General features: G+C 42.5%; 1 protein-coding gene across 3 annotated transcripts in view; it reads right to left on the reverse strand.

The window, feature by feature from the left end:
• Window positions 1-386: 386 nt before the first annotated feature.
• The window catches only part of LOC308671470 (G protein-coupled receptor kinase 5-like), a 68,284-nt gene continuing 43,106 nt past the window's right edge, over window positions 387-25,564 (reverse strand). The window contains exons 3-16 of one of the 3 annotated variants that reach the window (XM_081333675.1): window positions 24,812-24,924; window positions 16,193-16,270; window positions 14,871-14,971; window positions 13,436-13,528; window positions 13,259-13,322; window positions 11,718-11,858; window positions 10,890-11,080; window positions 8,326-8,363; window positions 7,070-7,159; window positions 5,671-5,879; window positions 4,669-4,806; window positions 2,971-3,108; window positions 2,555-2,686; window positions 387-1,644 (exon numbers count right to left, since the gene is read on the reverse strand). In XM_081333675.1, coding sequence (XP_081189801.1) covers window positions 1,555-1,644; window positions 2,555-2,686; window positions 2,971-3,108; window positions 4,669-4,806; window positions 5,671-5,879; window positions 7,070-7,159; window positions 8,326-8,363; window positions 10,890-11,080; window positions 11,718-11,858; window positions 13,259-13,322; window positions 13,436-13,528; window positions 14,871-14,971; window positions 16,193-16,270; window positions 24,812-24,924 — 1,616 coding nt within the window. In that variant the 3' untranslated portion in view covers window positions 387-1,554. Of the gene's footprint in view, window positions 1,645-2,554; window positions 2,687-2,970; window positions 3,109-4,668; window positions 4,807-5,670; window positions 5,880-7,069; window positions 7,160-8,325; window positions 8,364-10,889; window positions 11,081-11,717; window positions 11,859-12,678; window positions 13,133-13,258; window positions 13,323-13,435; window positions 13,529-14,870; window positions 14,972-16,192; window positions 16,271-24,811; window positions 24,925-25,564 lie in introns of those variants that run through there. The other 2 variants (XM_081333676.1, XM_081333677.1) reach the window with 2 other exon arrangements.

Below are 25,564 nucleotides of genomic sequence, written 5' to 3' on the forward strand. Positions count from 1 at the left end.
CATTCTTTTTTCTGAAAACACCCTTTATTTTGCTAAGCCTCTGGCTCCAATTGGTTGGTTTCATTTTCCTTTGCATTAGTCCTGCCCCAGCCTAGAGGAAAAATTAAAATAGACCCAATGCACGTGAGTCTTGTACTTGGGGTAGAGGACTTTCTTTGAAAGTAGAAGTCCAGAATATTATGGGTTGAAACTTTAACCCAGTCTTATTCTGCTTTTCTACTTACAAAGAACTTTTATTTTCTAACGCAGAGGCGTGTTTTAAAAGACAGTTGTCCACCTGCAGCCTGTCTTTCCATTACCATCCCATTTGGATGTTGAACTTTTGGGAACCCATCAGATGAAATTATCTGGCTCCATCGTACTTGCGCATATGATCGCAATCTGGATTAGCCCTGCATCTGCTTTAATTCATCAGGATCCAACTAGGCTGGGTGGCACAAAGATTAAAAAGGAAAGGTCACGTGAGAATGGGGAAAATGCAAGAGGCAGAAAGGAAAAGAAACAAAATAAATGAGTAGACAGGCCGATGGAAACAACTGTAATAAAAGTTTAAATATGCAGGATTTTAAAAATATATCTTCAACACTGCAGGTTGAGGTTAAAGTCAGGGTTTGGGAACGCTGAAAGGCTTCCTTCAGGCTGAGATGTCACCCATCTCTGCTCCCTGTCTTTTCCTATATTGAGTGCCTCTAAAGCAGCGTTCTGCACCTGCGGATTTCCACACTTCCTGGATTCCAGTTGACCCTGCCCAACAATCTGGTCTAAAGGCTGTATTGCTAAGAGATGACAGGTGCTGGACAGTCCAGCACAGCCAGAGGATGACCAGCCAAGAAAGAATGTCCTAAAGGAAAGACGATCAATTGCTCTTCAACTTTCTTTGTCTTCTTTGGCTTTGCAATGGCCTCAGGCTGTAGAATTGATGGTGAGGGTGGGAATGTTCCTTGGGAAAACCCTGAATGAACTCCAAGGAGCTAGAAGTTCAATACACATCCACACACAAACCAACACGCACTTATCCACGAGTCTCTGGAGATGCCAACGCAAGAGCGGGGAGTCTTTCTTATTATCCCCATTGCAATTTTGTCCAAGCTGTCCATTTTCGTTTTCTCTCCAGTTTAGGGCTCCAGCCCTTGTCTCTGCCATCTCCAGGTATCATTGGTGGTTCTTTCAATTTTTAAATCCTTCCTTCTCAGATACCTCTCACCAGGTGATCTCCCAGGAAAGCTGGTCAGGAGGTGATGAGACAAAGAGAACGGGGGGGGGGGGGGGGGGAGAGCCGTAGATGCTCCCTGTGCAGTCAAAGTACAGAAAAATGAAGGAAGACCCTGTCAACGAGCAGCAGCCAAGGTTCTGGACAAGTAGAGTCTCCGTGCCCCCAATCCACATCAGCACCAGGAGGTGGCAAAGGTCTTCTGGCCCATTGCTGCCCTGCCGATTGGAAGGCTGTGTTCCTTCAGTTCCCAGCAGTAACAGAGCCTGGCCCAAGACGGGGACTTCCACATGTCAGCCTAAGGCAATCCTGAGAAGGCAAAGGATGAGGGCTAGTTCCAGAGGTCAGGAGGGAGCCTGTGCCATGGGCCAAGCTGGTGAGGGGGCTGCCGACAGGTTGGAATGTACATTGGTGCTGATGGTGAAGTCACTTGGCTATTGGGAAAAATGAAGAGAGGGAAAAAGGTGAGTGCGGGGGGAGGGGGGGAAAGGTCTGCTATTCAGCATGACTAACAGGCAAGCTCTCTCATTGTTCTGTTCTTGGAGATGCCAGCAATAAACCCAAGGCTTTATTGGTGCCATGCAGTTGCTCAACCACTGAACTACAGATCTGCCACCGTTCTTCAAACAGAAGACTCCAAAGACTTAGGAAGCTAAGAAACTGCCTAATTCAGTTTTGGGCCACTGTTCCAGAATTCTTCCCCCCCCCCCCCCACAACAACAACAACTTCTGGAATGTATGGACTTCAACTCCAAGAATTTTCCATTCAGCCTGCAATTGCTGAAGATTGGTGGAGTTACTGCATAAATCTGGAAGATGCCCTGGTTGGAAAACGCTGATATAGACTAATATTGCCCATGCTGACTGGGAGCAGCTTTCCAGAGTTTCAGGAAGGATATAACAGGTGCCCAGAGGTCTAACTTGGGAACTCCTGCAGTGCTTTATCACTGAGCCACATAACATTCCTCCAATCTCCAGTCTCTGGCAGAGGTCCTATATACCAGGCTTCTTCTCCAACCTGAGTGACTTCCAAACGTGGGACTTCATTGCCCAGAATTTTTCAGCCAGCATGGCCATTGCTGAGAGTTCCAGGAACCGAGGTCCCCACATCTGGTGGGTGGCCAGTTTGGAGAAGACCCATATGCAAGTTTACCCTGAAGTATATCCATTCAAAAATAAACGTCTGACATACAGAGTGCACAAAGTATATCTTGAAGCTGAAGGTACAACACTGCTACATTGCTTAGTCAGGTTAAGTAGTACTGAAGAATGTAAGTATGGGGTTGGCAGCTGCAAGGAGATATCGCAAAAAAAGAAAACAAAGGGAACAAGACTGGATCTTACGTTACGCCGGAAGAGCCGTTGCAAGAGGCTACGCTTGGGTGGGTCGGGGAGCTGCTTCCAGTCCAGATCCGGGGATCGGGTGCCATTTGGTCCAAAGATGTTGAGATCCTTAAAGCATTCTGTCTCGATCATCTAGATAAAAAGAAGAAGATTAGAATGGTGGGGAAACAGAGTGCTACATAATAAAATCCTTAAAACAGCTGGACAGAATGGACATTTGGGACAACCTACTCCCAGCTCTATGTGCCACCTTACATCAAGAGGCTTTGCCAATGAACTTCTCTTAGTTTAGAGATAGTGTTCAACTACTATACATCAAGTCTCTTCCCTGATTTGCACAGACTCCCTCCATGAGGGAGACGGGCAGTTTTTAAATTTGACAGATAAATAAATATTTGCAAATGTCCATTCCTTACCTCGTTCTGCCAGGGGATTGAGACACAACCTGTGGCAAATTTGGCATAGAAGTCATTGTCGGTTTGGTCTAAGTTGACACCCTTCACAGTGGAGAATTGTTCAATGTCCAGTACGTCCTTACAGTACACAGCCCGAGGCTAAGGGAAAGACAAGGAGGGTTCCAGTAAGTTTGTCATCTCTAGGACTTACATATCCAGATGTGCAAGTCATGTGCAAGAAGAGATGGATTTGTTCCCTTTGAAAGCCAAAGGAAGGACTGGGACTAAGAAGATGAAATTAAAAGACAGACGATTCAGAATGACCATTAGGAATAGTTTCCTGAAGATAATAATAAATAAGCAATGGCAGAATAATGGTGGAGGATTCTCTTTTAAAAGGAGGGGGGGGGGCTGTATGGCCATGTGTTGGGGATGGTTTTGTAAATTCATGACCTCAACTGTGAGTGGAACCAGTAAAGTCTATAACAGGGGTAGGCAACCTTGGCTCTTTTATGACTCATGGACTTCAACTCCCAGAATTCCTGAGCCAGCATAGTTGGCTCAGGAATTCTGGGAGTCGAAGTCCACAAGTCATAAAAGAGCCAAGGTTGCCTACCCCTGGTCTATAAGGTCCCTTCTAGCTCAGTTTATGATACTAAATCTAACTAAAAATGCCTACAGTGAATACTGAGGAATCCTATAAGATAATTTCTATTCTTCTATTCTTTTGGCCACCTAATGAGAAGGAAGGACTCACTGGAGAAGAGCCTAATGCTGGGAAAGGTTGAGGGCAAGAGAAGAAGGAGACGACAGAGAATGAGGTGGCTGGATGGAGTCACTGAAGCAGCAGGCGTGAGCCAAAATGGACTCCAGAAGATGGTAGAGGACAGGAAGGCCTAGAGCAGGGGTAGGTAACCTCGGCTCTTTTATGACTCATGGACTTCAACTCCCAGAATTCCTGAGTCAGCTATGCTATGCTGACTCAGGAATTCTGGGAGTTGAAGTCCATGAGTCATAAAAGAGCCGAGGTTGCCTACCCCTGGCCTAGAGGAATATTGTCCATGGGGTCGCGATGGGTCGGACACGACTTCGCAGCTAACAACATAACATTCTTTTATTTAGCTTCTTTGGGACAGAATTGGAATTGTAAGGAGGGGGGGAACTGGTGAGGATGATGGATAAAATATGTGGACACCAATACTATGTCAAAAAGCAGAAGAAACCTGACAGGATTAGAGCAAGGAAGAGGGATATGATATTACCCTTTCAAGATCTGAAGGATTCCCATAAAGATGATAGCAAAGAGGAGATCTCCATTACCGGAGAGAAAAAGAAGACAATTAAAAGCCTGAAGTATCACAGATTGGACAGTTCATGATCCAAAGCTACAAGAAACTTCCTGCCTCCTTTTCCTTTTGAAGCAACTGGAATTTCCTACATTTGGGGCACCAAACGGTGCATCCACAATTGCCCAAAACGAGGGGATTCTCCTTTGCTGAAGCAGGAAACTCAGAAACATTCTTGCGTGCCTAAAATAGATCTGACCTTAATTTAGAAGAAAAAAAAATCTCATTACAGAACAACAACAGCAACAACACCTGGAGAAAGAGGAAAATTTTGGCACTGGCTTAACGCCTCACCCCTGCAGATAATATATTTGCTCATCTATTTGTCTATCTCTCTCCCCTGAGTTCCTCACTCTTATTTGTAAGAACTTACGTCAGGCACAAAAGAGGGCTTCATAATGCCAGCTTCCAGTCGCTTGAAATTGATTGTCCTGAAGAAGGGATGCTGCTTCACCTGGACGGCCCCCTCACCTTTGCTTCCGAGCCGCTGTTTGGAGTCTTTAGTTAGGAGCTGAAAGGGGGAAGGGAAAAAAAAGAACTTCTTGTAAGTAAAGCCTGTGACAGTGTTGAACTCAGAACTTTGTAAAGTAGACTTTTTAAACCAAGCCCAAATTGTTTCTGTTTCTGCCATGGAACATAAACCAAGTTGGTTCTCAAACCCACTTGAGTCCAAAATATCTGGTCCTGTACATACAACTTCTTATAATGAAAAGAAAGTGTCTGTGCAGAAGAGAAAGGACTCACCGTCCTTGCCAGAGTCATTTTTAAAAAAAAAAACAACATATGATCAATGTCAACTGATTTTAAAAATTAAAGCAACAGAAATGAAATAATGGGGACTCCATTAAGGTCTAAACATGCATTACAACAATAGCATGTCATGGCTGTGATCAGAAGCACGCCTTGCTGCTTCTCTTAATGTAAAATAATTATTTATACTATTGCTTTGGAAAACCCCTGCAAAGTGGGAATCTGGAAAGCTGATGTGAGTAACATCTGGGGCTGCTTGACTAAATACTCTCTACCCAACCCAGCCCACACATACTTGTGCACCTGTATATATACACACATGGACACAAGTTATCTATGCCCAGTTAAGCAGCTTTGCCTGACCGATCTTGGCTGATCACAAAACTCTTAGCTGGTCCTTACTTGACAGACCAAGCAGAATTCAACTGAGAAGCTGAAACAATATCCCAGCAGAAGACAATGGCGAACTACTTTTTGATAGTGCCAAAACGGGTTCATGTAGTCACCCAGAGGTGATCTCAGCTCAGGGGATGTAGGATTCTCCATCTGATACTACAGACTCATGGCAAAGATTCCTGCTTTATTTTCTGGCTTTCTCCTCTTTGTCATCTTTCTCATCACTCACCGACTTGCAGATGGCTTTGGCATCTTCAGAGAACTTGTCTGAATACTGTTCGTGGTCTTCCTGAACCCGCTTTTCCACCTCTTCTCTCTTCACCCGTTCCTTGCGGGCCCGGAATGGTGACTGGCCCTCAATCATCTCATAGATGAGGCAGCCAAGCCCCCACCAGTCTGGGCTGAAGGAGTAGCGCTCATTGTTAATTACTTCAGGAGCTGGGGAGAGGAGGAGAAGGGTGGAGAGAGCACAGAGACAATAATTTCAGGTTAAGCACTTGATCGGGTGGCAAATTATGAGAAAGAATCTTCTCTGATTTGCTCCTTGGAGAACCATTACCCATCACAGGTGATAATGGAGAATCCAGTGGGCAAGGACCTCTTCCCCTTATAAGGGGAAGGAATTAAATGTGTTGCTTTTTTAGGAGGTAGCAGCACCTAACTGAGGGACTGGTTGAAAAAGTGATACAGGGTTTGACCTGGTTAGTTCCTGAATGATAGAATGTCTAGGTTTGTAGTCTAATTTGGAAAGCTAAAAAAAAGGCAGTAACAAACCATTTCTGGATTGGTAAGGTTTTGTTGGACTCTTCCCCTTATTTTACTTATAAATGGCCTATACATGCATAACAACAGAACCAGCAATAATAATACAGGCAGTCCTTGATATACAACCATTCATTTAGCAACCATTCAAGTAGCACTACCAATAGACTTATATACCACTTCACTTAGACTTATATACCGCTTTATAGCCCGCTCTTAGGAGTTTACAGAGTCAGCCTATTGTCCCCAACAATCTGGGTCCTCATTTTACCGATCTCGAAGGATGGTAGGCTGAATCAACCTTGAGCCAGTCAGGATCGAACGCCTGGAGTGAGCTGTGAGCCTGCAGTACCACATTCTAACCACTGCACCATCTTGGCTCAAAGTTACAACAACACTGAAAAAAGTGACTTGCAACTGGTCCTCACACATACAACTGTTGTAGCATCCCCACAGTCATGTGATCAAAATTGGGGCATTTGGCAACCTTTCCAGCCAGCTTCTGACAAAGTCAGTGGGGGGAACCTGGATTGGTTTAACGACCACAAGATTCACTTAAAAACTGCAGTGATTTGCTTAACAACCATGGCAAAAATTTTTTGTAAAATCGGGCATGACTGATTTAATAGCTTCCTTACTTAGCAACAGAAATTCTGGCCCCAATTGTGGTTGCAAGTCAAGGACTACCTTGCAGTGATCGAAATTTGATTTTCAGTCTAAAATAGCTTCTCTGCCCCTGTTTTAAAGTACCATCTCCTCTCAGCCTGTGTGGTTGGACAGACCCAAAAAGAAGGTCCACAGATTGAGCCAGCTTTCTCCTTGAGTCAGCAGCATAAAAAGACCTGGAGCAGTTCTCCACCACATACCCATATAGCCCACAGTTCCTACACGGCCACGGATGGTGTCACCTTCGGGGATCTTAATGGCCAGGCCCAGATCTGAGATCCGTATATGCCCTAGATAGAAGAAGGAGAAGGTGATCATAGAAGGTATGAAATTACGATGGGGATCCTGTGATCTTTCATGTCAGAGGTCACCGATCTTCCTTCATTCGGATCATCTTTAATGAAAAGAAGGACTAGGGGTGACATGATTGCAGTCTTCCAATATCTCAGGGGTTGCCACAAAGAAGAGGGGGTCAAGCTGTTCTCCAAAGCACCTGAAAGCAGGACAAGAAGCAATGGATGGAAACTAATCAAGGAGAGAAGCAACCTAGAACTAAGGAGAAACTTCCTGACAGAACAATTAACCAGTGGAGGAAAGACAGAAGTGGCCGAAATTCTAATCTGCACAAAAATGCATCTGCATTGTTGTAGATGCACTAAAGTTAAGCAAGAATAGAATAGAATAGAATAGAATAGAATAGAATAGAATAGAATAGAATAGAATAGAATAGAATAGAATAGAATAGAATAGAAGAATAGAATAGAAGAATAGAATAGAATAGAATAGAATAGAATAGAATAGAATAGAATAGAATAGAATAGAATAGACTTAGAACAGAATAGACTTAGAACAGAACAGAACAGAATAGAATAGGAATAGAAATAGAATGGAAAATAGACTTAGACTAGACTAGACTAGACTGGAATAGAATAGGACTAGAATTTAGAATGGGAAATAGATTTAGACTAGACTAGACTAGACTAGACTAGACTAGACTAGACTAGACTAGACTAGTTGGAAGGGACCTTGGGAGTCTCCTAGTCCAACCCCCTGCTCAGGCAGGAAACCCTATACCATTTCAGACAAATAGCTGTCCAATCTCTTCTTAAAAACCTCCAGCGTTGGAGCATTCACAGCTTCTGGAGGCAGGTTGTTCCACTGGTTAATTGTTATGTCAGGAAGTTTCTCCTTAGTTCTAGGTTGCTTCTCTCCTTGATCAGCTTCCATCCGTTGCTTCTTGTCCTGCCTTCAGGTGCTTTGGAGAACAGCTTGACCCCCTCTTCTTTGTGGCAACCCCTGAGATATTGGAAGACTGCAATCATGTCACCCCTAGTCCTTCTTTTCATTAAAGATGATCCAAATGAAGGAAGATCGGTGACCTCTGATATTTGTAGTTAAAAGGGATTCTGAAAGTCTACAACAGGAACAATTCAAACATGTGACATGTGGCACTCACCATCATCATCCAGGAGCATGTTCTCTGGCTTTAGGTCCCTGCAGGGGAGATAGAGAGACAACCCAGAATAAGAACAGAGGTAACCAGTTTGAAACTGGGAGATTGTGAGTTCAGGTCCAGCCTTAGTCATGAAAAACAGCCAGATCACTTTGGGCCAATCCCTAGGAGATCACGAGTTCTAGTCCCCACTTGAGGCACGAAAGCCAGGTGGATGGTCTTGGGCCAGTCACCCTCTCTCAGCCCAATTCACATCAAAGAGTTGTTGTGGGAAAAACAGGAGGAAAAAGGAACATTAAATATGTTCACCACCTTGTTAAAAAAAAGAAATAACAAAGGCAGGATACAAATAAAAATAAAGAAAATAAAGAAATTAACCGGGGGGGGGGGCGCTTCCAGAACGCTTGAAGCTTACAAACCTAACAGGCGGTTTGATTTTTGTCTAGGCACCTCCCTGTAAAATTACTTCCAAATATCCCTCTATCTCATCTTTCAAAGCCCAGAGGACCAACTTTTAACTGGGACAGTCCTTTCCCTTTTTCAGTTGTTTTTAATAGCCTTCCTTGCCACATTTCCTGGTGGTTTGCTCACTTTGTGGTAATGTTTATCTCGGGGAAAAGCTTTCCCCAGACTAGTGTTCTTGAGAGGTGTTTGATTACAGCTCCCTTCAACTCTCCTGCAAGCATGGTCATGTTGATTCAAACTTCACCCAAGCCAGAGTGCGGTTAGTCTGATGACGTATTGCTGAATAAACATGGTTAGAAACCATGGCATAATACAATGGCTAAATCCATGAAGGAATGTTTGCACATGTGGAGACAGGTAGTTGCCAAGAATCGCCCACACATCCTTTTCCCTTCTCTCTCTTTTACATTGACTGCCAAAGAACCCAGAATTTACAACACCACTTGTCTGGTTGGCTACTATGTGCAAATCTGAAATAATTCTTTAAAACAGATTCCTGTCAATTATTAGATAGGTCAGTCACGTATACTGGCTGATTTTGCTGGTTTGTTTAAGAAGACAGAATATATTTTAAGTTAGAATGATCTTGTCTAATAATACTCAGGAATTCGCCCAATTCTTTGCCAGGGACTACATGAAAATGAGTCTCCTTAATTTCCACCTTTGTATTAATTTGTTATTTATTTTTGTATTTGTACTATAATGCAGGGCAGGTTACTGTATGCATTGCATTATAGTATTTTTCTAATTTTATTGTTTTATCGCCGTAAAGTGCTATGGGATTTTTAAAGAAACGAATGTGTTTTAATAAGGGAATGTAAATAATGCAGTACAATTTTTTCCCATTTGCTAAACACTTTCTGGTTATTTTCGTTCCATTTGGGACCAGATGATTTGTGCACATTATTGAAGATAGGTTTTAGGCAAATCAAAGCGCTATTTTATTAGAGTGCTATTTGTCTAGTCTAAAAGAAAGCATTTTATGATGTTAAAAAAATGGACGGGGGTGTTCTAATGCACTGGTTTTTTTAATGAATGTATGTAGACATACAATATTGCCAATGACAATCACTAGGAGACTGTGAGTTCTAGTCCCACCTTAGAGGAACTCACAAGAGAGGCTCTTGCTGTAGATCAAATATAGAGCAATAATACAGTATTTCTAGATCGTATATTTGTGTTTCCCCTTTACAAGGAAGATGAAAGGCCAGGGAACACTCCCAGTGCAGGTTTTAACTGCACAGGCATGGCTCCTGTGACTTGGCACCGTAGAGACACAAGAGGGAGCTAGTAGTAAACTTGGGAGAATCCCAATTTATGTAGAAATAGAAAATATACTTAGAGAGAAAGGTTAATAGTGTGTGTTTCTCCTAAACAGACCAATTAGAGCGCAGAACACTCATGGGTGTGGAATGCTGGCTGCTTGAGAAGGGGAGAGTTATGAAGAAGGGGGGAGTGGAAATGGAAGGTTTTGGGGGTTTTTTTTGGAAGAGGTTGTGATTGTCCACTAAATTCAGCGATATAAAGTACCACACTCTACAGCATTCTGTTGCAGTTTTCATTGATGAATGTTATCCAGCACTAAGTCTGAGTGTTACAAAGCGATCTGGGAAAGCTTTGAATCTCAAAGAGAGAGATGACCACTATTAGGAAGGTGCTTTCAAAGGTCTACAGATGGACACTTTGATTTCAAGCTTAGGTCTATGAAGATTCATTTGGTCAGTGACATCAAATGACAGGCGGGGCGACTGTTATGTGGTGAGTGCTACTTTAAATCTCAGAGGGATAAAGGACCACACTGGGGTTTGGCATTCCAAAGGGTTATAGAGACAACTGGATCCTTTTCTCTGATCCATTATGGTTTGACGCATCTTTCCCTCTGAAATTGTTGGTCACAACTGCTAAAGAATCCACATGGAGTGTGCCAGGTAGAGTGACGTTAGCTTAGCAGTTGATTCCCTCTGCCGTTTGATAACTCAACATTTAATCAGATGAAGGATAATGATCACTCCTCCATCATGCCAACTGTGTAACAAGGGAGACTTTACCGTAGCCCTTTCTCTACCTTCTTGGAAACAGGAAATAACTCCATCCCCTCTCACCTGTAAACAATGCCCTCCTGGTGCAAATGTTCAAGGCCACAGCAAATCTCTGCAGCGTAGAAGATGACCCGCTCATTGTCAAAACCCGGGTTGCCCATGTTGTAGATGTGAAACTTCAGGTCACCTCCATTCATGATTGTGAGGACCAGGCACAGAGCATCCTTGGTTTCATAGGCATAAGCCAAACTGACCTGTTGGCGCAGATGAAAAGAAGGAGCAGTTAACTTCCAAGTATATTCCAGAATTCTGCTTCTACAGTGTCCAACTATCCAGAAACACGTAAATAGCAAATCATCTTCCATCTGTTTATCCCCTTCCACAAACATATGGCATTCAATAGTTTAGGGATACAGTGAGCTGCCTTATTTTCTTATTTAATAGAGCTGTGCATGCTTTGAAAATGAATCTGTTGATGTCTTCCAGAATGCAAGTCCAAGCTAGTCTGCTACTCATTAAAGCAGCCACAATTTTTTTCTTCTTTCAGATGAGTGAAGCCTGAAAAATGATAGGGCTACTTTAAAAGTCACACGGGTCAAATAATTTCTAAGAACTGGAAGTGTATTTGGGTACAACATGATTTGCCCAATTATATCTGGAGAAGATACATGTTAAAACTGGTCTGGTCTGCCTCTAAAACATGCGTGACCATTGCTTTTGAATTCATTTCATTATCAAGGCCAATAACTGCAGCTAACCAACCAGGCCGAATCTGATTCTGTGAAATTCCCCTCAGAATGCAGAGCCAAATGGCATTAGCAAATGGAAGTCTTTGGATATTTCAGTCTTCTAAATGGAGTTGTCAACAGCACAGCCAGGACTGTTGCTCACCACAAATCGGCTGTTGACTTTCTCCAAGATCTGCTTCTCATTCAGAGCCATCGCCTCCCCTTTCCGCTTTTTGATGCGCTTCTTCTCCAGCTTTTTGCAGGCGTACATCTTCCCTGTAGCACGCACTTGGCACGCACAAACCTAAAGGCAAAAAAAAATGTGGGATTGTCAGTGGTTGTTACTGGTTGTTAGTGACACTACAGTAGTGTTACTGATGGAAGCTCTACTCTTTTAAAGGTAGCCCCATTTTATTCTTGCATTTTGACACTTCCTCTTTACTCAAAGTTATAGAGTATAGAATAAAATAATAATAATAATAATAATAATAATAATAATAATAATAATAATAATAATAATAATAATAATAATTTCATTATGAGTTACACAATGGCAATAAATATTCTATTCTATTCTATTCTATTCTATTCTATTCTATTCTATTCTATTCTATTCTATTCTATTCTATTCTATTCTATTCTATTCTATTCTATTCTATTCTATTCTATAGCTCTTCCTCATTGCTAAGTGAATATTCCAAGTCTTCCTTAAAGGTATAATGATGACTTCAGAATTTGGCATATATTCCAGAGGTTCTCTAAATCTCAGATCAGAATCATCAGAGATCTCACTTTCCCCGTCAAAATTCCCCTTCAGCCAAGCTACTTATTATACATAAACATGATGGTTGCTTGCCTTGATAATTACGTAAAAAACACTTGAAGAAATATATACATCTTCATGAAAAAAGCTTTAGATAAGCAAGAAGGCAAAGCAGGACAGGACAAGTCATTTCTCTTTGATCTAGATAACTCCTCAAGTGATCTTGAAGGCATTTTTTGACTAGAGGGAAACATCTGAAGGGTGAAAACTGAGATCCATTCCCACCATCCAGTCAGAGCTGAAGAAGCTTCTCAGATGACAAGCCAAACCTCTTCAAAGAAAAACAAGGAAGTCCAGTCACCTTTTGAAAAGCAACTTTGGGACAATCATGATCTGGATGACTGAGAATCTCCACAGACATTCATGCTCATAAACTGGTCACCTACATCTGTCCTGGTCTGGAACAGCTTCTGCATATGTAACAGGGAGCCTGTCACGCTCACTGCTAGGAATTGCTATGACGATTCGACAGGCAACAGTAGAAGTGTTATAGGTAGGTACAGCAGACACATTAGTTCGATTCATTTTGACGAAAACCTAACCCGTACGCATTTCATAAACCTAGACCCAAAATGCAGCCCACTTAACTGACACAATTTCTACCTTCCAAAATGTCTTGATCTGTTCATAATTCAAACAATGTCCCCCCTCTCCCAAAAGCAGACAGATTTGGAAAAGCGCTAATTATGTTTGAGGAAGTTTGTGGACTTTCTTCATGCAGAAGAAAGCTAAAATAGGCTTTAAAAAAACAACAACAATCACACATCCCTAGTTAGAACTGAAGCCAAAGAGACAATCATAATGAATTTGAGATTACAGGAATCCAAAGCTACTTCTGACCCCCTAATGGGGAACAGGTTCAAGCTGTCACCACTTCCTACCTCTCCGAAGCCTCCCTTGCCTAGGATTCGGTATTGCCTGAAGGTGTCTTTGGTCACGGATTGCCTAAAGATATTAAGAAGATCACACTGCATCATTGAGGACCCGTTCTTATCAGCAACAGCTCAGCAAATGAGTGGGGTTTCCTGCATTCCAGCCACTCAAGGCTATTGTCTTACCTCTCCAGGTATTTCCACTGGAGGAATCTGTCAAAATACATACTGTCCTGGTAATTTGTGAAAGGAGCACCACCCAGGTATTCATGCAGGTGCCTAGGAGATAAGAGGAATTGAAAGTGGGTGTTTTTGTTCCCCCTATGATTTAGGAAGCAAGCTTCTTTGTGGGCTCCCAAAGTGATTAATATTGGATGCTCTCCACTACAGTGTTTCTCAGCCGTGGCAACTTTCAAGATGTGTGGACTTCAACTCCCAGAATTCTCCAGGCAGCGTGCTGCCTAAGGAATTCTGGGAGTTGAAGTCCACACATCTTAAAGTTGTCAAAGTTGAGAAACACTGCTATATAGTGATATAAGACCGGTGCTTTTTCTTGGCTTTAAAGCTACGTCTACCCATGATGGTCCACCTTGGAATTCATTGGCAAGAAATACAGTTCGGCCTTGATTGGTGGTGATTTTGTTATAAAATGCCAGATGCGCCGCTTAGCTGGGTTCATTCATCCCTAAGCCAAAATAAGGTTTGTTTGAGATTGATAGCAGGATTATGGACTCAGTTGTCATGGTGTGTAAACCATGATTTATTCCCTAGTGTGACATATGGATTCAATAAGCTATGGTTTATACATGGCTAAATAGACTTTAGTTTGATGTAATATGTAATACAAATGCCATTTAGAAAATTAGTGGATTAACTGGCTAAAAATTGGCTAACACACACACACACACACACACACACAAATCAGCTTTCTTCGGTCTGATGCCTTCATGTAGGTGAGGAATAGGAAATTAGCAAAAACTACATTAAGTAATTTTCTTTGAGTTCATTGTAATAGGAATGAATTCACCCTCCCATTCAGCTCATACACACCTTTCCTTCACTGTTTGGGAGTTATTGGCTGTTTTATATGACACACTAAGCCCCAAATCACTTCAATATAGCATTTGTGCAAACTCAGCCTGTGTGGTTATGAATTATTGTAGTGTATGAACCCAGAAAACTGGACAGAGTTCAACATGGTTAACTATGAGTAAGTGTGTCGCTTGAGTGTATTAGCCACATCTAGCCACATTATTTGAACCGAAGAAATTGTGGTTATTTTAATTACCATCTGACTTTAAAACAAGCCAACGTCAACCATGATTGATGCAGCTATCTTCTTTATAGCAAATTATGGATAAGGTAACCATGTTTTATCCCAATGTTCTGTGACTGGGCACCCTCCACTCATACATTTCAACTCCCATAATTCTCAGCAATGGTCACTTGGGTTGGGGAACTCTGCGGTTGGTCTGCACATCTGGAAGGGTTCCTAGACTGGGGAAGGTTGGTTTATCATGCAACAAATGGGACTTCTACGCATCTATGCGTACAAGCTTGTCCTGACCAGAAACCACCCCCTTGCCCTTCTCGCTTATAGATCTCTAGGTGCAGTACTTACTGTACACAGATGCCAAAGAGGTCCTTGCAAGGGCTGCTCTGCAGGTCTTCTATACACTGGTTCATAAAAAGTTCACCAATTTCTGCCATATAGCCCAGGGACTAAACTCATACAGATAAAAAAGAAGGAAACCAGCCATAAACAAATGCTTAATAATTCTTAATGCCAGTGAACCCTCTGGAGCAGGGGTGTCAAACTCAATTTCATTCAGGGCCGCATCAGCATTGCGGTTACCCTCAGGGGGCCGGGTGGGTATGGCCAGGGTGGGCGTGGCCTACTGGGTGGGCGTGGCTAGAGTGCGTATGGCCTACTGGGTGGGCGTGGCCAGCTCTACATCGTTCGCATCAAGGGTGCCTATGGGGGCCCGGGCAAGAGTGGGACAGATCTGAGGGTCTCTGGCAGAAGGAGGGTCTCTGGGCCAGGGCCAAGGCAGTGGGGGCTGTTCCCTCACTGTTTTCAGGATGGCTTCGCGGGCCGCATGAAACCACTTCGTGGGCCGGATCGGGCCCCCGGGCCTTGTGTTTGACATGTCTGCTCTGGAGTCAGGCACATTAGATTTCAATTCTGTGGGGTCCTTGGTGGTGCTCTGATGATGTCACCTAGTTTAGTAATTTGCACTTGGTGCTTCTGGGTTGAAAGGATTAGCCGGTGACATCATGTTGCCGAGGGGACACACAGCTGGTGGCTCCTTTCATGTCCCCAGCAGGAGTTGGAGCAAAGGATGAGAGCTTACCCCACCTCGTGGGAGCCCTTGGGTCAACCACATGAGCCATCACGCTCCTTAGTTTAGTAATGGAATGTCTGCAAGAAGACCACCAAGCTCAGAAAACACGAAGGGCTCTACAGTTGAACCCTGAGTTACAAATATTCTCTTCTGTCAGCATATTTCAATTCTTATTCTTCTCTGCCCTTCGCTCCCTACTTTGACTCCTCTTTGCGGTAAAATAAACACTTCCTAAATGCTTCTGCAGTCTCTGCTCTCAGTTCGTAGAGCAGTCTTCCCCAGTTAGTCATCTTCCGTTTGCTAGAAGAAGGGCAGGTAGAATTTAGCCAACTAACTGGGGAAGGTTCTTCAGGATTATTCAGTGTTTGGACTCTTAAAATCAGGGATACTCTAAAAGCCAGGATCGCATCCTTTGAAATGATCCTGGCACTTTTATCTAAACCGGCTGGAAGAAGAAAAAGGGGGCAAGCCCAGAGAAAGGAAACGTAAGTTCCTACAGATTCTAGCATTTGTTAGCTACACTTCTGGAATTCGAAACCACCTTGTCACAAGGACCTTATCAACCTTCGCCTTCGTTTTCTGAAGATGATATACCGACCTCCTTGTTGAAAAACTGCCGAATGATCTCTTTTCCCATTTCCTTGCGCTTCTCATCTGGAGAAAGCTCATATTCTGCCTGGGAAAGAAGAAAAGAGGGTCACCAGAACAGAAGCTCCACCTGAAAGGGACATTATCCTGGAGGTCAAAAGAGGACATCTATCCTACACATCTAGGGGAGCACTTCTTGGTTCCATCAGGTTTTTGTTTTGTTAAGCCTGTATGTTTCTCCTCATTCTTTGCTGGCTCACAAACCACATGGCTCAAAGCTAGATCACCCACTCGGTCCTTGAGGTCTTTCAGCTTTCTCCTTTCATTTTTAAAAGGTCAAATGGCTCTTCACAGAGAAGATCCTGGAGTGACCTCTATCCTGATATAAAAGGTTGTGCGTTACAAATGAAACACTGATGCCTTTCCTCCTTGCTTGTTTCCAGAATTGCCACATTTCCTGAGTTGCAATAGTGATGTTTCAGGTGCAGTTCTGGAGCAATGTTTTTTTCCCCCCTGTTTTGTGTTTAATAACCGGCTTGTTGGCCAGCCAAAGTCGTCAAGAAATTCCACACCCACAGATGTGTATTATTGCATCAGCTATGTGAATGGGCTTCTCTATTTCTTCCCCTTGCCCTCTCGTTGCAAGGCTCTTGCAGACAAAGGAAATGGACTGTTTCTTGATTAACTTGAGAAGAAGCCAGCACCTCTCCTTTTTCTCTGAGCAAAAGCAGAACTCATCAAGTACTAACTGCTTAGAGAACTAGTAAAGAACAAAACACGACACAAGTTACTGTTGAGAATTTAAGGCTGCTTTATACTGACTGTGCCAACTGAAGTATGGCTTATTCAAGGGGCTTAGAAGGTGGTGAGAATCAGCCTATTTCTCAGACTTCTGGGTGGGTCAACATCTACTCTCAGCAGCAATTTTCAGAGTCAGATGGACAATTGACCAATATTCTCATTTTATCAAATGCAAGTATGGATCGTTATATTTATATATGGAACAGGAGAAAAATGTATATATAATTTTTGGCATCTTTACAAATAGGTGTATTTTGTATGCTTCCTGGAATGGGTTAAACGGCAAGCATTTTTTTCCCCCAATAGTGAAAAATAGTTCTAGGTTTGCTTTTTCTCTAGTATCACACTGTTTCAGTGTCTTTTTCCTTAATATGTTGACCTAAGTGCATGTACGTGGGGATGACACAAAGGACTGAAAACAGCTCTCTTTTGGCACAGGTTGTCCTATATCAAGGCTATAAGCAACTTTGGGGATATTGTGCACCAGATGCCAGATGAGATTTTCACAGCCCCGCTTGACTTCAGGGTATGAGCAAATAACAGATGGGAAAGCATAAATACTAGAGATTTTTCCTGGGGGAAAGGGGATGTTTATAGCTCACTAATCAACAAGATGCCTGGGACTATGGATGGAACACATTTTGTCGACTGGTTCACAATGACAACTGTGATGAAACGCATGCGGATGTTGCTAAATTGGTTTACTTGTATAAATACAAGTAAATATAAATCAGTGACTTGACCGTCACCAATTTTCCATACTTATTTGTGCTAGAGTCTCAGGGGGAGGATGCGGCTTGGTCTAAAATAAACAGAAAAGACAAAAATGCAAAGTAGTTGGATCAAACTTCTACTAGGATGTTCTACTGACTACCAAGTCTAGCCTATGATCTTAAGACTTCATGATCTCTTCCATCCAAATACTAACCAGATCTCATCCTGCTTAGTTTTTCAAGCTCAGCAAAGATGGGTTAGGTCCTTAAGCATCCAAGGCATCTGAAGATGGTAAGGAATGAATACCCAACATCCTCCAAGACCAAGCATGGCCTCAAGAATGGACCTTTTACCATTTCCTTAGCCTGAATCTGAAATAGTCATATTGCAAATGTCTGGGAATTTCAAGATAAAACGTCCTCATCTAGCTCAGAGCTGATCCAGGACAAGACTGAAGAATGAGCAGGACCTGTGGACATCCTGGCAGGCTCACATCCCACTCAACAGAGTTGGCAAAGTGACCATGTTTGGTTAGGCTGGATTGTGGGATTCAAGCTATTCTCCAAGGGGCCTGAAGGCAGGACAAGAAGCAACAGATGGAAACTAACCGAGGAGAGAAGCAACCTAGAACTAAGGAGAAACTTCCTGACAGTCGGAACAATTAACCAGCGGAACAACCTGCCTCCAGAAGCGGTGAATGCTTCAACACTGGAAGTTTTTAAGAAGAGACTGGACAGCCATTTGTCTGAAATGGTATAGGGTTTCCTGCCTGAGCAGGGGGTTGGACTGGATGACATCCAAGGTTCCTTCCAACTTCATCATTATTATTATTATTATTATTATTATTATTATTATTATTATTATTATTATTATTATTATTATTATTAAACTTTTATTCATAAAACATGAAACTCAGTCAACTGAACACTCAAATTGACTGGCACTAATGGTTGACACGGGTTGCTGCCAGCATCCTAGGTATCAACCAGGTATCTCCTTAAAATGTAAGATGTTCCGAGTAGCACAGTTTTTTGTAGCTTTGCTGGAGTTATTGCAGGAAGCTACAATTTCTTGATGTATTTTGCGAAGTTTTCGGACATAGTTCTCAGTGCCCAATGACAATGGGTATCACAGTTACAGGTTTCATCCATAATCACACAGTTTTGATGGCCAGGTCACGGTATTTTGTAATTTTTCCCAGTTCTTTTTCATCATCATCATCATCATCATCATCATCATTATTAAAATGTGGGGGAAAATAAGGAACTTGAGATTCTCATAATAGAATGGTCAAGTATTATAATCTGTGCACCGATGCTACTGTATGAATGAAGAAATGCTTCGTAGTCAACACTACCAAGAACTAAGCAAGGATTTTTGCATCTCCCAGTGTGTACTTCTAAAGGGAACTCCTGGATCTGAAACCCGAAGCCAAAAGTGTGGTCCTGCGTTCAACTCTGCTTCTGGATTCAAGCTTAAAGTCCCTGTCTGTGATTCCCTTTAGCCCCTCCTCCCTCCCCCACATTCTTTTGGTCTCTCTAGTGTCCCTTCCCTCCTTTTCCTGGCTTATTTCCACAGGACCACAAGCTGTTTGCCTGACAGTGGAGAAGAGCACACATTGCTGCTATTAAAAATTCTGACCCACAAATTCCCTCCCCATTGTTTTGGAACAGGGTTTGCTGCTAAGCAACCAAAGAGAAACAAGACTCCTCATCTCATCCCAATAGTGGGGGGAGGGGGGAGAGGCAGGTAAATTGGCCAGCCATTTCAGCCGACCCTGGCGATAAAGTCAAGTATGAAAACGCTTTCAAATGCAAGAGAAGGGAGGTGGACCTCAAGTGGCCAATCAAAGCAGGTGGATACAGGTGATGTTTTTCCCCCCTCTGCCTTTCATAAATTGCTCTAAGGTCCCTCCAACGTTCTTAAAAACAGGAAGATCCAAATTAGAAGGTCCATGTCACTGGGATGACTTGCAGGTCATTGCTACTCTCAAGGCTCAAGTGACATCTGTGTTTTTGTTGCTGGACAGGCTGCTGGGCCTTGGTCATGAGAAACAAATGGGAAAGCCTGTACAACAATTCCCTAGAGAAGCAGCTGGATGACCACCAGTTGCATGGGTGCTTGATGAATGCTCCTCCGTATTGCTACTGTACCAGTCTCTCAGTTGCTTGGAGAAGCAGGAGAAGAAACTTGGGTCTGGGGAGACTTTGAGGAAGGGAGAAGAATGGAAAAAGCGCAAGACTGTATGGGTTAAACACCCTGCGCTGTTGAGTCACAAATTAATCATGGGATAATGATTTGCCAGAAGACCCCCAAACCTGCCACAGGATTGGGAACTTGTATGCCTACGGCAAGGTAACTTGATGATGGATGAAGCCTGACCAGTGAATGAACACATCCAACAAAACAAAACAAAACAGCAGGAAGTACAAGGAGATGGATGGATCAGCCCACCCATCAAATTAATTATTTTTAACCTGCTCCCCTGCCCCAAGGGCAAACAAAGCAGTGCACAAATTAAAAGAGCAATGGCACACTTCTGATATAAAATAACGTTCCATCATCATAAAAGAAAGGAATTGGAAACAGCAGCAGATAAAAGCTAAAATCTGATGAAAAGATAAAACACCCTATTATGGCAGAAAATTTATTAACTAAGAACATACTGAAACTGCCTTCAGGAAGACCATAAAAGAAGGAGCACCAATGATTTCTGTGCAAGCTATAAACAATGCCTCTGGCATCCTATTACAGGTGTGTCTGGATACAGACCGGAGCCTCCATTGCTGATGATACGTGTAAAATTCTTCTTCTAGCTGCAGCACGTAGCTATTCAGCCAGTTTTATTTTCCTAACTGCAATGGGTTCAACCTTGTAGGTCCAGTGCATTATGGGTTAAATGCAAAAACACAATGGCAGATGTCAAAATAAACATGGCAATCTCTGGTAACATGACAAGTCTTTGTGTTGTGGGATGTTAAGACATCTAAGATGGCATCCTGTTAAATCCACCACCGACTTCAGAACTAGCACTGTTCTTTATAAACATAGTGAGTTAATAAAGTGTGATTTGTTTGGTTTGAGATTATCATGCTATATGAGCCTAAAAATAATGTATTTAGACCATGATCTATGGATCTGCAATATATGTAAATTCAACCAGTTGTGGCTTATTCAAGAAACCATGACAATGGGTGAGCCCAGACAGCAATTTCCAGATGTGAGATGGGCATATGAAAAAAAGAAGCACGTTACAGCTGGAAGGCTTTTTTCTGAAGCAATTCTAAACCCAGTAAAACCATTTCTGCAATACTCAACTATTATAATAAATCAGTCTGAAGATATTTTGGTCTTATTCAGATTGTTCACTATTGGATAAGAATCTAACCTTGCACTTAAGAAAAAAACACCTTTGAGACAGTTATGACCTGGATGACTGAAAATTTCCATAGACATTTTGCCTTGCACTAATAAACATCAGACGATTCGCTATTGTTTGTTGAAAAAAACTCCAGCAAAGCAAATTGAATAATCCTATTCTGCACTTCTAGCTACTGAAAATGCCAGTAAGAAATGGTAAAGCTGATTGCAGAGTGCTATACCATGACTTTTCAACCAGTGGTATGGGTACCACCTGTGGTATATTGGCACCTGGCAGGTGGTACGCAACCATCCTAGAAAAGTGGTAGCGGGGAAGGGGAATGAGCTGAACCGGTGGCAGCACCGCACAAGCCTGAGTGAGAGATGGCTGGAGCTGCAGGGCTGTCAGGGCTCAGCGGAAGCATCAGGATCAGCGCCAGGCTGCAGCTGGAGCTCGGCGCTGATCCTGGCGCTTCTGCTGAGCCCAGAAGAAGCACCGGTCAGCTGGAATATTGCAGCATCTCCAGGGTCTTGTGATTTACATTCAGATGCTTCATATTTATGACAGTCACAGTGTCCCACTTCATGTGAAGTGACCAAAACCTGCTGCAACCACCCAACAGACAGGTGGAATAAAAACCAAACACCCCCCACCCCACCCCCGCTGCCAATCTTCAACAGAAATGCTCACAACAATAAAAACCTTGGACAGGAGGAAGAGCGCCACTGGGCGGGCAGGCAGGTGTCTTGCTTGTCTGTGGCTTGGGGGGCACTTCTTTCAGTGCCATTGTAACTTCAAACAGTCTCTAAGCAAACTGTTGTAAACCTGTACTTCATCACTTTTTTCCTTTTTTTTTTTTTTGGTCATCAAGTTTTTGACACCTTGCTAGGCGACTGGTGGTACTCGGATGTTGCCATATCCTAAAAGTGGTACAATGGGTGAAAAGGTTGAAAAGCCCTGTGCTGTGCAGCAAAGGTTTTCTGAGACCGTAATTTTAGTCCTAGTTAGACCGCTGAAAAAGTTAGTTTGGTGTAGTGGTTAAAGCACCAGGCTAGAAACCAAGGAACTGTTACCTACTCATGTCTTAGGCATGAAGCCAGCTGAGTGAGCTTAGGCCAGTCACTCGCTTTCCACTCAAGGAAGAAGACAAATGGCAAACCACTTCTGAAATCAGGCCAAGAAAACTACATGGGCGTGTCCAGGTAGTCATCAGGAATCAACTCCGATTCAAAGGCGCCGAAAGAAATCTAAGGGCCAAAGAAAAATCTCTACCTACTGTGAACAATATTAAGGTTGTTCTTTTGGCATGATAAAACAACCAGATTGTTGAGTTTGGAGATAAAGGTGTCACCTACTGTAGGACCTCTAAAAGCAGCCCAATTTCATTATAGCAACCATAGCATTTTAACACTTGATACCTGAATGTTCTTAATTTTCCCCTGCCTTTTTTGTCTATTTTTCCAGCTCTGTATGGAGGGTTTTTTAGACCACAATACTGAGAGTTTTCCAACTTTTGCTATTATATAAGCTATTCTGGTAGCTTTTCATGCTATAAAGTTTGATTAAACACACACACACACACACACACACACACACACACACACACACACACATGGATTTCTTGGGATTGTAGCTGTATCCATTTCTATTAACCGGGAAACAAAAATGGGAAAAACAGGGTGCTGAACTCTGAAAAATAAAAAGCGTAAATCCTTCCGGATCCTTCAACATGCCTCTTAAAGCATTTGATGCTCATCAGTTTTAATTTCCTTGAGAAAAGATCCCCGGGCCCGGTCAAGTTCCTGAACCAAATTTAAATAAACAATGACTTTTTATCACTCAGCCTTTTGTTGGCTGAAAGGGTCCAAAGCTTACAGAGAGGATTGGTTTCCAAGCATGTGTTTCCCATTTTGCAGCCAGCTGACCAGATCGGCATTCCTGTCACTCACATCCAACAAGCTTATGAAAATAAGAAAAAGGTTCAACAAACTCCCTTCCATTGAGAGGAAAAGAGAGGGAGAGAGAACAAGGTTGAATTGCATAAACAGTTTGGTAATGAGAAACACAAGAGTGTTTTATGAGGTTGGTGTTCCTTCTTCAAAAGCATCTGAAAAGGCTTCCTTGGCCCAGGAGCAAAAACAGATCAATTTCTGATTGTAAATTTGCTTTAGTTCAGGAGAGATGGAAGAAGGAACTTGGAGAGGAAAATGCATTGAAGAAACCCTAAGCTATGATTTGTTCTGCTTGAGGTTAAGATGCTTTCAGGCTTAGCAAAATTTTCAAAAGAAAGGCAGGAGTGGGGGTTGCAACCCACAAAAACACTAGGATAGTATTTCAGATGAAGCACTGACTTTTAAATTACACGTCATCCCAATGGCATTTTTGCACCGTTGACTTTAGAGTGGGTTGAGAAACACACCCGCCTTTCTGATCTTCTCCCAGAGGTCACTCTGCAAGAATTTGGGATTATTATTTTTTCCCCCACCGTCCCCCTCTTTTATTTTATTTTTTTAAGTTGTCTTCCCTCTACAAGAAAATCAAGAAGGCAGTACTGACAGGAAGAAGGTTCGTAAAAGACAGAAAATAAAAATGTCGCCGTCAGAATTTTGGTGAGCAGAATATCTCAAAAGAATGACTTCCTCTTTCAAGTTCCAAAGCTTACTTTGGAACTAAAAAGTTAGAAATGCATATCCCTATCTAGGAAGGGATTTCCCAAAGAGTGGTTATTAAAGCAGCCGTGTGAATAAAGTCACAAACGTTACTAACTTGCCTCCAATCTTTGCTAACTAGTTGGGAGAAGATGGATGGGAAATTCCAAGCCCCCCATAAGAGACCAACTCCTCTCTATGACGGGCAGAGATGAAAGGTTTTTGGTTCTTTTTGAAGTTCCTCAAATATAAGACCATAGGCTTCAGACATAAGCTTGGGGTAGTAAGTGAAAGTTTTAAGAATAAAGGAGGTTGTAGAATATTTTTATAGGTATGCCAGAGTATAGACTGTGTGGTTTGCCTTGATATGTATGTGCTTGTGCTGTGGGTGTTTTCTGAGTGTCACTGCCATGGCTTCTGGCAAACAGATACTTTGAAGTCTTGTGGGAGTGCCAATACATGTTTTGGCACCTCAGTTCCATCCCAGCCTTCTTACTAAGCTTTTTTAAAAAATATTATTTCATCATTTTGCCTGGTGATAAACAGCCACACTGACTTATGCAGGCCTGGACATGAGCAGCTTCTTAGGTGACAGCCATTTTATCATGAGAAACACCCATGATGGATTCTCCAACTTCCAACTGGTTACAAAGGATGAAGGATCAAGCTGAGGCAAACTCTCCAGAGTGCTTGGCAAAGGACCTTTGTCCTCACACATGCCACTAAATCCCACTTGTGTTCAGTTGGGACCCCTAGGATCAAGCCCACAACCAACTGCATGTAAGGCAGGTATTTTGCATCCAGCTAAACCATTCCTGATTGGAGGAGGAAAGCAAATGAAGTTATTATTTATTGAATTAAACAACAGGTCCACCTAGCTCAATATGGCATTTGGTGTCAAGGATCCTTTCCTGTCACTCTTCCAGACTTGAAGTAACCAAGGATTCCATCAACTTTCCTGCTGAGCTATGACATTTCATCATCAATCTATTGCCTTCCAAAGTTTGGGGATACTTTAAATAGGAGTTGCCAAAAGGGATCTCCTTGTCCCTTAAGGACTGGCTGAGCAGAGCCAGATACACTTTAGAAACTGTGTTTGCCTTACCACAGCATCCAGGAAGTGGATACACCGTAGGAGTTCCAGCCGGGTCTCACAAAACTGTCGAAAAAGCAGTCGGCCGATTGGTTGCTTGTCACACAAACTGCTGTAATCTCGTTCTACAAAGGAAGGCATGGAGAAGGAATTATTGTCTCTTGCAAGTAGACAGTTTTGAGCCATGGGGCTAGAAAAGGGTGACCTTCTTACTTCAAATGCAGCAAATTGGAACAGCATCTTTTAAAGCCGTGTGTGTGTGTGTGTGTGTGTGTGTGTGTGTGTGTGTGTGTGTGTGTGTCTACTTTGCAACTTTAAGACTTGTGGACTTCATCTGCCAGAATTTCCCAGCCAGCATGGTTGTAAATAATTGTAGCTAAAGATGCACACAATTCCCCAAAGAAGAGGACTATTTTTAGATTTCAGATCAGATCATAGTTCATGAGATTTGGATTTGGATTTGCTTTGCTCCGAAGCCAGAATTATCTGAATGTCTCTCAAACAATGAAACCAAGTCTCGTTATGAGTTTGAAGTCCACGGTGTGTGCTTATTCAAGGACTGTTTTAAACCACAGGGTGCTTAACATTGGTTATTAAAATAAGCAATAATTCTAACCCATTAATTATGAATTCAAAATGACAGTGGCTGGACTCATTCTATAAGCGCATAACAAACAAGCCACATTATTTTTTAGTGTGATGTGTGAATACAGATGCTGCTGCTGGAGATTATCATTACACACCTGAATTCTGAGCATATGGAAG

Source organism: Vipera berus, assembly GCF_964194415.1.
Source record: "Vipera berus genome assembly, chromosome: 8".
Taxonomy (NCBI): domain Eukaryota; kingdom Metazoa; phylum Chordata; class Lepidosauria; order Squamata; family Viperidae; genus Vipera; species Vipera berus.